Raw genomic sequence first — 13,135 nt, 5'->3', positions numbered from 1 at the left:
TGCAGCTGCAGCCCAGAAGGCCAATCGCATCCTGGGCTGCATCAAAAGATGTGTTGCCAGCAGGTCCAGAGAGGTAATTCTTCCACTTTACTCTGCTCTGGTGAGACCTCACCTGGAGTATTGTGTGCAGGTCTGGAGCCCTCAATATAAGAAGGACATGGACCTGATGGAGAGGGTCCAGAGGAGGGCCACAAGGATGATCCCCCAAGGGGGATGGAGCACCTCTGCTACGAGGACAGGCTGAGGGAGCTGGGGTTGTTCAGCCTGGAGAAGAGGAGGCTCCGGGGAGACCTGATAGCAGCCTTCCAGTACCTGAAGGGAGCCTACAGGAAGGCTGGGGAGAACCTGTTTAGAAAGGCCTGCAGTGACAGGACGAGGGGCAATGGCTTCAAGCTGGAGGGGAACAGATTTAGATTGGAGATTAGGAGAGGGTTCTTTACTGTGAGGGTGGTGGAGCACTGGAACAGGTTGCCCAGGGAGGTGGTTGAGGCCCCATCCCTGGAGATATTCAAGGTGAGGCTCGATGAGGCCCTGGGCAACCTGGTCTAGTTGGGGGTGTCCCTGCTGACTGCGGGGAGGTCGGACTAGCTGACCTTTGGAGGTCCCTTCCGGCCTGGGCAATTCTATGATTCTATGACCTGAAAGGAGTACAGGTTTCTTCTGAGGTACTATGTCTAGGTCCCTTTCTTTTGATTCTATCAGTAGAATGAAATTAACTTCCCATGGGTCCATACTAAACTTCTTCTAAAAGCCACTCTACTTTTCTCATTTTCCTAGTCAGGATCACAAATCATATTTGTTCCTTTGCATAATATCGAAATTCCTGAGGAGCTGTATGCACATATTTAGGAATTTGGGAATCTCTTCCCACTTGCTTATCCCAGTCTTCAAGAATCTAATGTGTCTGTCATATGCCATCTTAACAAAACAGTGTACTTGTCTGTATTCCTCCAGTGCTGTTTTTTACCACGTGATAATAAAATCCTGAAGTGTAGTTAGGACTTTTGCTTATGATTCAAATGAACTCTAGGTCACTTGGAACAAGGAGTATTAATTTATAGCAGCTGGAATTCTTCAAGGTGGTTAGCACATCTGACTTATGATCTGTGATCTTTTCCCATTCTTGTGGATTCTAAGGTGATAGTTCTTTGGACATTTTTCTCAGCGATAAAGACAGCTTAGGCAATGAACTCATCTTTGTTCCAAATAATGCTGAAAAAAGGGATAAGGATATTTTAATTTCAGATGAGCTTAGGCAGTGTTACTGTCACAGCTGATGGGGTGAAGATTTGTAGTGTGGAGAAGATGGTCTGTAGAGCCATAGCGAGATGACATCTGGCTTCATTATTAGTGAAATGATGGATAATCCGAACTGCCCCGTTTTTTATGCTGTTTCGAGGGACATGTAGGAACGTGTAGGGCATTGATGGGGACCTTGGGTAGCCAAATGAATCAGACCTTGGCAGGGGAGGGTGTAGGACCATGCATCTGAAATCACTACAATTTCTGGAAGAAAATTAACCCCTTATTTTCCTGTGCTTTGTGCCTGGACTTATTTGGCATAGTCACTAAGTTTCAGTGTTTCTAAACATATATATAAACATATATTATTTAGAATAGGCTCTTCTTTTGGCACTTAAATAGACTTTCAAAGAACTTATGGAGTTTAACAAGCCTCAAAATATTAAAATTATTTAGAAGAAAATAGCAATTTTTGGAAACCTGCAGTGGGAAAACATTTCTACTCAGTATCTTAACACACTGGCACAATATATGCTGCTTGTGTGCAACAGTGTTTGGGCAAGGACCAAATCATGTAGTAACTCTGTGTCAAATTGGCAAATTCATGACATGTTTAATAAACTAATTCATTAGATATTTATTAGTGTAAACAAGTAAGAAACAAGAAAAAATTGCTAAAATTGGTTTTGCATTAAAAAAATTATTTAGCTTGGCTAAAAGTGATCTTCTGAGGGGGAGAAAATTAATCAATTGATTCACTTACTATGAATGAAGATTAAACTGTATGCCTGTTTCTCATTTGCTTAGCTCTCCTCTAATAACAAAGTCAAAAAAAGAAAAGAGAAAAAAGTGGGGAGTGTATGTTTTTAAATTGCCAATTTAGAATACACTATTCATTAAATATCTCCTTTCTCTCTGGCTATTTCAAGGTGTATTTGGTAAGACACTGTATATTAACAACAAAACTTTTCAGAGTATGCTGCAGGTTACTTTCTGTGCTGGTTCGCCTCTTGCAATTCAGTCAGTTCAGTAATCTCACTTGTAAATTCTGTAATTTACCACTAAAGATCACAATCTTATGATGAATTTTTTATGAAAATATTTGTATGCCTTGTTTTTTACTTCTGGCTTATGCCACTCCTTTTTTTATTCTCTTGGTGTTGATTTTGAGCATTTTCTCTGTCTCATGACTTCTTTCTCCTCCTACTTTTATCTCTCTCTGGCTGACTGTATGACTGACCTAAATCTTTGCAGCATCTGTCAGCAGTGTTTAATTTTCAAGGTTTTATTTTGTCATCTACCAACTAATGTGAAAGTATAAATTATCATTGTAAGTTGCATAACGCAAATAAAGTAGCTTATAGTTTATTTCCCTTCTCCCTTTTTTTAACTGGGAATAATATTAACATAATTATGCAGAGGAAATTTCTAAAAGAAGAAACTAGTTTTCTGCATTCATATATGCATACATATATTGTTGGGACCTTCAAAAATGCCACATAAGAAAAGTCTTTTGAAATACCCACCCTTCAGAAAAGCAGTTCAAATTGGGAACTTTTTATTAACTCATAAATATACTGTCAAGTTCCAAAAGCTTACTTCATTTGCCTTGCTGCATTTTCACTGAACTTGACAATGTAAGACAGAGAACAGAATTCTGTCTGATACTGTGGAAGTCCTGATGTAAAAAATTTTGGGGTATAAAAAATGGAATAATTGTGCTGGCTTTTTCCATCTTTTTTTTTTTTTAATTTTTTTTTTTTTTTATTAACATGATCAGTGACAGCTCTTCTACCCTAAATGCTCTCCTAACCTCAGGACGCTCCAAAAGGCTGGGAAGGAGCTATACTTCTGGCTGGTGTAGTATCCGATAGTAGTGTTAAGTGCAGGGAGCAACTTACCAGACGCATCTACAGAGACTTGCTGCTTATTTTCAAGGAAATTGAAGTGCAACCTGCTGTAGTTGTACCAACCCTTTAGGCATTGCGCTGAAAGACCTTGACCTTAGAGATATTGTTGAAACCTGAATTCTCATGGAGCAGTGATTCCAAACTAGTAGTCCCAAATAAAGCATTACTCAGAAGCAAAATGACACTATTAAATTAAAGGAGTTGCCCTCAGGTCATGTGTTATGTTGTTTATGGCGCACTGATGGTTCCTAAGTTCTTCTCTTGCTTCTAGCATCTGTTGTGCTTGTCAAAACAGATTGAATGACACAGTGTCTCACAAACTGAATACCCTACATTTTGCAAGAGGAACTTAATCACATATTCACTTAACTGAAAATAATCCCTCCGGTTTCTGCTGCCAAATCTTTGACATCCAGAGGCGGAATTAGTCAGTCCTTTCACATTTGCAAATCCTCATATGGCAAAAATACTTTTTCTAAGGATTGCATTAATTGTGCTTTAGTAAATTTGATCTCACAAACTGGACACAACCGGTACATGAGTGCCCAAGGTGGTAAAGAGGAAATCCACGGAGAGTGCCTGCTTGTGCAGAGATGAGGCACTTGCAGTATGTGTTAAGAGGATGGGCAGGTGGGAGGCCAAAAAAATTACTTTCCTCACAGACTTTCCCTGAGCACCGTCTGTTAGCTTTTCCTTCAGTCTCTCTAAAGGACTTAAGGAATTTCTGCCAGTCCCATCCTTGTGGCTGAAGAATTATTCCTGTAATCCTGCTACAATTACTAGCAATGGTATGGTAATTGTTGGTTATTGCTTCTTTTCACTGATTTCGGTTGTAAACCTGTCTGATGCAAAACCCACCCAGTAAATGACTTAATGTGTAGTCTTGACATGGTTAAAATGATTCTGTTTTCAACATAATCTGGAAATCTATGACATTTTAATACATATTATGAGAAGTGTTAGAACGATGAACGCTGTATAACTATATTGATAAAATTTACACCTATATAAATGTAGTTCATGGAGGATTAATAAAATAGTATGTAAAATTTCTGTTAGATTTTTTTCTTGGTAGTCTGCATATATTAATCTTCTTATATACTACTCAGGTATGCAGCATGCTTATGATACCCCTTTAAAGTGTTGCAAACAACTGCAATGTTTATAACATTTGATGGAAGATACTCTTCTAAAGTATTTTTAATACTTGTAGAAGTAGCTTGATTTTGTGTGCTTTACCCATAGTTTTGGGATGGGTGACAAAGTTAATAAGGAGACACTGTGAAGGTGAATGAGATAATTTAATTCAGCAATGTGATTCAGGTATGCGTATCCTCTGGTAACATACAGGCCTTTTCTTAAATGTAGTTTGATGGTAAAAAGCATATTGTCTAAAAGAAGCAGGATACAAGTTAGCATATGACTAATAACTGGTTTTTGCTTTCACAAAATGCCTCTTAGCTTTAGATTTCAAAGTGGTTTTGTTGAGAAATGTATGTATTTTCCTCTTTTATGGATATGTGCCTGATACTCAAGACACTAGCAACTCTCTAGGACGGAGGAGTGGATAGGATGTTTAGCCAGGGCCAGGGAACTGCACCCACCTTCTCACGTGTCTTCTTAGCGCCCTCTTCAAACCTTGTATCTCATTTAACCTTTTTTATGGGTATCAATGCCTATTTCTGCACCTACATGTGGTAATGCTTATGGCTTTTGCTTTTAATAGATCTCTTCTGCTTGCGGAGCTTGAGAAGGAAGAGAAAGAAAAGGACTGGTATTATGCACAGCTTCAGAACCTGACTAAAAGGATTGATAGTCTCCCCCTTACTGAAAATGTAAGTACCTTCAGTATGTTTGGTCATGTATCTGGTGCTATGATCTCTGTTTTGATCCTGCATATATTTTATGAATTTGGTGACATTCTCTACTATAATTTTAATTCAAAACATCTTTTATTCACTATGTAAAGCTAAGTTAGCCTAAATAATGCATTTTAATATGTAATTTTACACATTAAAATTCATACCTATCAGTATAAATGTCAGTAATAAGGAGGAGCACTGAAAAGTTACGACAAATGAATTACACGTTGGTATGGTGCTTCTTTAACTCTATGCCCCAAAGGTCTTTCTCTGTCTGTTCTGTTATTTAGTGGATTCTTTTAGTTTTGAGAGCAGTATTAGCCTAAGAGACAACTTACACAGGAGCTCTTAATTCATAACAGCAAGTAAAGTGGTGCTGTAACCTATGCAGGTGTTGTTGCTGCAAGCTTTTGCCTTGATATCTCCAAACTATTTATGGTCTAGTCACCATTATCTGGGATAATGAAGATGTCTGGTAATGAAGATATCCCAGGTAATACAAGTTCTCCTGTTGCCAGACCTCAGCAGCTCGGATATATTTGCAGTACATTCCTTCACATATGCAGCCTTGGGAAGACCTGGTTGCGCATTTGTACAGAGTCATACCTGGTCAGGAAGCAGTCAGCCTTCTGGAAGTGGGAACAGACAGTGGAAACACTTCCATGGCCGGGGTGAGGCAGCAGGACTTCAGTAAATCTAACACTGAGTCACGGCTGAGCTTATCAGAGCACCAGAAGGAAGGGGAGGGAGATCTGAAAATGATCTTGAAGTGCAGCCCATTCCCAAAGGCACTGTCAGCGGTATCAGTGTCACTCTATTGTAGGTTTTAAGATTGTTTCCCCAGTTTTATAGGTGTTGAATTGACTTAGCTCTTCTTATGATGAAAGGGCCTTACTTAACATCTACACTAAATCTTTTTTGTGGTAATTTATATTTAATACTAGTTATTCCAGCCACAACAGAATGACAGGTCCCATTCTTTTTAGCAATGTTTTACACGTTTGTAGATCATTGTCTCTTTTTGACTCTGTGATTCGACCTTGGTAAAGTCTTCTGGGAGGACTGCTCTTGGAGACCCATTTATTTGCAAGCTGAGTAATTGTCCAAAACCAGTGCTTTGCTCCTGCCTTGAGAAATCTATTGGTTGGAATGTCTTGCCTTGATCTGTGTTGTTGTTGTTCCCAAGTTGAACACTTGTGCATCCTTCGCAGAATAGTTAAAAATAGGGTAGATAGCAGTAATATGAATACCATTACTATGTGCAGCAGTTTGGTACCTCTGAATATTTTTGAAAATACTGTTTCAGATGGCACACATAACAATTTTGTTGATGTGCTGCCATAATGTTGGTAGCCAGATGTTCCAGGCATGTAGCGAATGATACTGTATCAATGACTATTATATTTAGTTGTTTGACAGAGCTTGCAGGTAGTCTTTTGGTTGAACAACATAACGTGTCCTTGTTTTTAATAATGCAGTCTCATTCTAAGGATCTGTTACTATGTTTTGTTTGTTTATGAAGTTTAGTGGAAAGCAATTTTTCTTTCCTGCAGAGAAATACATAGCTGACATAACGTTATTTACTAAAATGCTTTCTCCATACTTCCATTTTCAGTTCTCCTTGCAAACAGATATGACCAGAAGGCAGCTGGAATATGAGGCAAGGCAAATCAGAGCAGCAATGGAAGAACAGCTGGGCACTTGTCAGGACATGGAGAAGCGAGCACAGGTATAGTTTGTCTTTCATTATTAGAAGGAATGGGAAAAGTTTTCCCGCATTTTTATTACATTATTGGTAGTTGTGTATTTAAATTGTGTGTAAACACAGAGATACCTTAGAGCTAGATACTAGAGATACTAGGTTTAGTTGGACTTTCAAATACAAAAATGGGAATTGGACCATAGGAAGTAACTACTCAGCAAAAAATACCCGTCTCTGCCTGTTTAAAAGAAGACTTGTGACTAGGCAAAAGGAGACAATTTCTTCAAAAGAAAATATTTTTAATGATTATTTGCTTATATTTGTTAGCATTTTAGTTTCAAACAAACATGTATTTGCAACTGCTTTATTTGGCATCCGTAATGCTGAGTATTGTTCATACTTTTAAATTTAGAATAAAATCCAGCTACTATTGCTGAGTTTCCTTAATCACAAACCATGTATCAAGGAATAATCTTTGAAAACAAGGTATTCAAGCAAAATGTAATTTTACTTCCGTACATATCTGGAAGTTGTTTGCTCTCTCCGAGAGTTGTTTTGCATTCATGATGAGGACATGCACAATTCTGTATGCAAATCATGTTGCACACATTTGGAAGTATTAACTTAGAATGTAATTGTGTGGAACCTGTAAATGGAATAATCAGCTGCTTGCTAGTTATAAAAAACTATTCCCTCACGGTAGCAGAGCAACAATTTGAATTATTTATTACCATTTATTTCCAGAGATGTTAAATAACCAGCTTGGTAAGATAATATGTCTGGGTTTTTTTATAGTGAATGTTACAAAAGTACTTTCAATAAAAATAGTCTCTTTAGGCTCTATTTTTCTCACTAGATTTACTCAACACAAAATTTTGCTACATAAGAAACATTTCTAATTAATTTTTGTTGTAATTAGAAAAGCTGCTTTAATTTTTAAAGTGAATGATTTAGCTGGACTTTTCAGAAAATTCATGTGGTTATAAGTATTTAGCAAAACAGATAACCCTGCGATTGTCAGTTATGTTGATAAAGGCTGTGCAGGGATTTGTCTGTGTAGATGCACTCAGCCGGACCCAGGTTTAATCTGCCTGGATCACAACTGGCTCTGGTCTGGAAGCCGTATGGCTGTGTTATCAAGGTTTATCAGCAGTGGTGATAAACAGCACAAATTCAGCTGTGCACCGTGTGTCAGCCAGTCCCAAGTGAAGGCAGAGCAGACTTGGGATTGTCTGTGGGTGTCTGGTTAGCCCTCTTGCAGAAGAAAGTGTTATGGCATTGACACTAAAACTTCTGGGAAAGTTCTCTTGCTGCTAACAAGCTTAAGCTAGAGTAATGTGAATTAAGCTAAATAGGTAGGGTATGCTGCAGGCAAAATTCTAAATGCACCCAGGCAGGGAATAAATGAAATTTTTCAGATAAACAATTTGACTGTAGTTACATCACTATGAAAGTAATTAGGTTGTCTCTGGAGTAGCTTCTTCCCTGCCTGCTCTTTACATTTAAAAACTTTGTAGTGGGGGGGGGAACATTACCAAAGAGATGTTGAGATATTTTATAGTTTTGTGATTTAATGTTTGCCCATGGGTTTATCACAACCGTTTTAGTATGCATGACACTTACATACTCACAGAAGTTACAGCATCTGTTGTGATTACATAAAGATTATTAAATAGGAAGTAACTACTTTTGCATGTGCTTCTTGTGAATTTGACTGGTGATTCACCTTGGTTTCATTTTACCAAGGACAGATGCCAAAACTGTTTAGAAGTTCATTGGTGTACACATACATAACAGCAAATTCTGGATTATTTCACTGTGATGTTTGTATGTGCAAACTGGAACGTTCATATTTGGCAAGTATAGTGAACTTGCTAGTTTTTCAACTTTCTGCTCTGTGTTTTCCTTCCACCCTAACTGATTGTGACACACAATAACAAGGCAAAATGTAGATTGAAGGGAGGGAACACTTCAGCTGTATGAAAGCTGATGTTGCAGACATGTCCATATTGGCTGTTATGTATCTTTACTTTAAAGAAAATAATTAAAAAATCAACCTTTAAAAAATAAAATAATATTCTGTATTTTTGCTTTCTGGAAAGTTAGTATTTGTCACTGTCAATATGGAGGAATTTTATTTTTCCTTAGAAGTCTTACTGGAGCAGTGAAATCCAAATAATTTGTAACATTAAATGTTAAGTTACTTTATCCAACAATTTTATGTTAATAAAGGTGATGAGTAAATACAAGAATGAATGAAAATATACTATGAACAAATAGGAATAAAAAGTGATATTTCTTATATAGGTTCTAAAGGTAAAACCATTCCTGGTGCTTGTTCAATTTTGTACCTCTGTTTTTTGTGTGTTTGCCCTTAGGCTGCACCCCTTTGTGAGAAGACATGCATTCTTTTTTTCTGCTTGTACGTTATGTAGAACAAAATATGCTCCTGAGTAATGGAACTCCTTGATTTTCCTATAGTAAAATAATGAATTAACAGAAAGAAGAATGGTCTGATGTTTAAATCTCTGGAGTAAAACTGGAAAATGCAGATTGAATTCCTGTCCCTTTTGAGGACTCCATCAGTGATACTGGGCAAACCGTGCAATATTGAATTTTTTTTCATCTGCACAAAAATATTTCCACATATTTAGGGATGTATATGCAGGTGTTCAGATTCTCTTGATGCTCTTTATGGAAGAAATTGCTGGTTACACAGAAAGAAACTCAATTTAGAGGAACATAAAGTTATTCTTAAGAACAATGAGAGACATATTGTCAGTTATGCATCACACCACTAATGCATGGTTATTTCCAGGAATATATTTTTATTATCTTTCTAATACTTAAGAATTTCCTGATCCAGGAGCATAGGGGAGGGTGAATTACTAATTTACAACTTTCCATACGGTACAACTTGTATGGAGTATGTGTATCCTGTAACATTTGGGGGTTTTTTAACATTCCCATTCCTAACCACAGAATGGTTGCAGTGGGAAATAAGTAGCAGTATGGCTGTAAAAGACTCTGATTCAGAGATGTCTGTAAAATCCCAGACAAACCAAAGAAGCAGTACATAGTTTTCTTCGTACTTACCCTGTTAAATCCTTTGAGATTTATAGGAGCAGAAACTTTTCAGAGGCTGTGTATAAACAAAGCTCCCAAAGCATTATAAGTCACTGAATATAATAGAAGTCATTCAGAATTTCATACCTTCAAGATGCTCTGCAAATATAAATCTCTCTGAAATGTCTGTAAGGCAAGTAGAAGTCTAACCTTTGAGATGAAAGTAAAATAATTTGATGAAGATCTGCACAAGATGTCAGTCTTAGAAACAGGAAAAATGTGCAAGTTAACTGGAGCATTTTTTTTATACCTGAATGTGTACTGTGTGATGACCTACTATGTCCAAATGAGTATCAGTTTTATTAAAAACCCAGCTACCTTTTCTTGTTTTGAATGTTTGCAACCATGCCTGTGTTTAATTCTTAAGAACACCTAAGTTACCACATGAGTGAAATAGTTTTGTTTTGTAGTCAGATGTATTTGCAAAGAACTCTTCATATTATTATTATTGTATACAGCAAGTAAAAGGAGGTTTTGAACAAAATCAAACATGAAAATGTGTTCATTTCAGGCAAGGGTGGCGAGAATTCAACAAATAGAGAAGGACATTCTTCGTATACGACAGCTCCTGCAATCACAAGCAGCTGAAGCAGAGGTTAGTGAGCAATTACTTGCCTTCTTTTAATTATGGTATGTATCTTTTTCTTAAAAAAAATCAGGTTGTTTTTTTTTAGTAAAGTGGTAGCGGAGTTATTTCTATCAGCTAGTGATGTCACAGTTAATCAACTAGTCAGTATACATAGGCTGTTACTTGCTGTCTTGCCAGTGAACTGAGGGTGGAATACTCGGTGTAGTCTTCATGCCACTGTTGAATTTTAGTCACTAATGATGTATCAGTTAAAAGTTTAACTTGAAATTTCGATAAAAATGCCAAAGTGGAATCTGTTATAGAGGCTGAGTCTTGGTTTTAGCAAATAATTGTTATAACAGTTCTACATGCCTTTCTAAATATGCATCTCTGATAAGCACCTTCATGGTTTGCTTATCTTTTGAGAGATGAGGTTAAAAAAAGGGTGAATACAGCTTCTGTCAGACTTCATTATAGAAGGCTAGCATATTTTTAGTGTTTTAAGTACTGGGTTCTATATTAAGAAATGCAAGATAATGTTTCCTATAAACTACGAAGTCCATAGTCATAATTGCCATTAGCAAAAACTGCTCTCATAGTGGAAATTCACTTACAAGGTCAACTCCATTTCTTGTAATGGGAAATTAAATATAAATTGTATGTCGGACCTGAATATTTTGTGGTTTGTCTTCACCCAAAATAACTACTGTAAAAGCTCAGAGCAGCATTTGGATTACTAATGGATGTGTTTTCCATTTTGAAAAATAATGATTTCATAATTCTAGGATTTTAGAGAGAATATGTTACTATAAGTGAAGCAGACAGCAGTGTGTATATTTAAAGTTGCCTAGTCTTCTGACATTTTAGTCAGTCCAGGTGTTTATACACATTCATGAAATTCCCCAGAGCCTCTTCTTCCCCAGGCTGAACAGTCTCAGCTCTGACATATGAGAGATGCTCCAGTCCCTTAAATACCGTTATGGCCCTGCACAGACACTGCTCCAGTAAGTCCATCTCTTTATTGTACTGGAGAGGCTGGAATGGGACACAGTACTCCAGATGTAGCCTCACCAGCTGAGTAGAGAGGAAGGATCACCTCCCTTGACCTGCTGGTAGCACACTTCTTAATACAGCCCAGGATGCTGTTGGACTTTTTGCCACATGGGTCCATTGCTAGCATGTTCAACTTTTCCATCAGGACCTCCAGGTCCTGTTCTGCCAACCTGCTTTGCACTTTCCCTTGTGGAACTGCATGAGGTTCCATCAGCCCATTTCTCCACAATGTCTAGGTCCCCCTGGAAGGTAACTGAACCATCTGGTGTATCAGCTTCTCTTGCCGGTTTACTGTCATCTGCAAACTTGGTGAAGGTGCACTGTGTCCCATCATTAATGAAGATGTTGAACAGTACTGTCCCAGTATTGAACCCTAGGGTACATCATTAGTCACTTGCTTCCATCTGTATTTTGTGCTACTGGTCAGAACTCACTAGTGCACCAGTTTTCAACACTGTCCACTTATCTAACCCATACATTGTTAGCTTGTCTGTGATGATGTTATGGGAGGCAGTCTCTGAAAGCATACTAGAGTTGCTGACAGTAGCATCAGCTGTTCTTCCTTCACCCACCAAGCTAGTCACCTCATTGTAGAAGGGTCAAGCCTGACTTCCCCTATCTAAAACCCTGCTGGATTGCTCCCGGTCGCCTTCTTATCTTTCATGGGTTTGGGAGTGTTTTCCAGGAGGATTTCCTCACATCACCTTCAACTACCAGGGACTGAAGTGAGGCTAACTAGCCTGTAGTTCCCTTAATCTTCTTTCTTGCTGTTCTTGAAGATAGTGACATTTAGTCTCCTCCAGTCACAAGGAACCTCTCCCTTCTGCCGTGACCATTCAAGAGTGGCCTCACAATGACATCATCCCTCTCCCTCAGCACTTACAGGTGTAACCTGTGAGGCCATTAGGATTTAGGTATGTCCAGTTTGTTTAAGCTCTCCCTAACCTGGTCCTTTGCACCAAGGGTAAGTCTTCCTTGCTGCTGGCTTTCCTTCTGGTCTCAGGGACCTGGATTCCTAGAGGGTGGTTTTACTGGTAAAGGCTGGAGCAAAGGAGGAATAGAGTACCTTGGCCTTTTCTGTGTCCGATGTCACCAGGTCCCCTTCCCCATTCAGCAGAAGGCCCACATTTTCCCTCGTCATTCCTTTGCTATTTAGGTACTTGGAGAGTCCTTTCCTGTTACCATCACATCCCTGCATGAGTGGGCAGCAATGCTTTGCTCCTGGGACACGTTGCCCCACTTGGGCCTAAAACTCCCTTGACACAACTTGAGAGCATTTCTTGTCCTATCACTTGTTACCTGGGAGAAGAGACTGATAACCTACAACCTCCTTTCAGGTAGTTCTAGAGGGAGATATGGTCTCTCCTGAGCTTTCCCAGCTTGTCCTTCCTGAAAATGTCTGTATCTCTCAATTGCAGCCTTCCATTTATATGAGCTGTCCCACCACATCTCCCTGATCCCAACAAGGTTGTAGCCCCATGGCTGCACACACTTTACCTCCTCCTGTTTGTTCCCTTTGCAGTGTGCATTAGCGTAGAGGCTAGCCAGAGAGACACCCAAGTGTAGTGATTAGTCAGCACAGTCTTGAGAACCTTCCCCACAAGACAACATTCTGCTGTATCTCCTTCCTTACATGCCTATGCTCAAGGGGATTCCACTTCACCTCAGTTGT

At 38.6% G+C, this 13,135-nt stretch overlaps 1 protein-coding gene across 5 annotated transcripts in view; it reads left to right on the top strand.

Annotated features, from left to right (window-relative positions):
* The window catches only part of APC (adenomatous polyposis coli), a 100,833-nt gene that overhangs the window by 56,016 nt on the left and 31,682 nt on the right, over positions 1–13,135 (top strand). For all 5 annotated transcript variants that reach the window (XM_014951464.1, XM_014951465.1, XM_014951463.1 and 2 more), the window contains exons 5-7: positions 4,879–4,987; positions 6,630–6,743; positions 10,354–10,437. In XM_014951464.1, coding sequence (XP_014806950.1) covers positions 4,879–4,987; positions 6,630–6,743; positions 10,354–10,437 — 307 coding nt within the window. The remainder of the gene's footprint in view (positions 1–4,878; positions 4,988–6,629; positions 6,744–10,353; positions 10,438–13,135) is intronic.

The sequence above is a fragment of the Calidris pugnax genome, unplaced genomic scaffold (genome assembly GCF_001431845.1).
Source record: "Calidris pugnax isolate Ruff unplaced genomic scaffold, ASM143184v1 scaffold148, whole genome shotgun sequence".
Lineage (NCBI taxonomy): Eukaryota > Metazoa > Chordata > Aves > Charadriiformes > Scolopacidae > Calidris > Calidris pugnax.
This window is presented reverse-complemented; position numbering and strand designations above follow the sequence as displayed.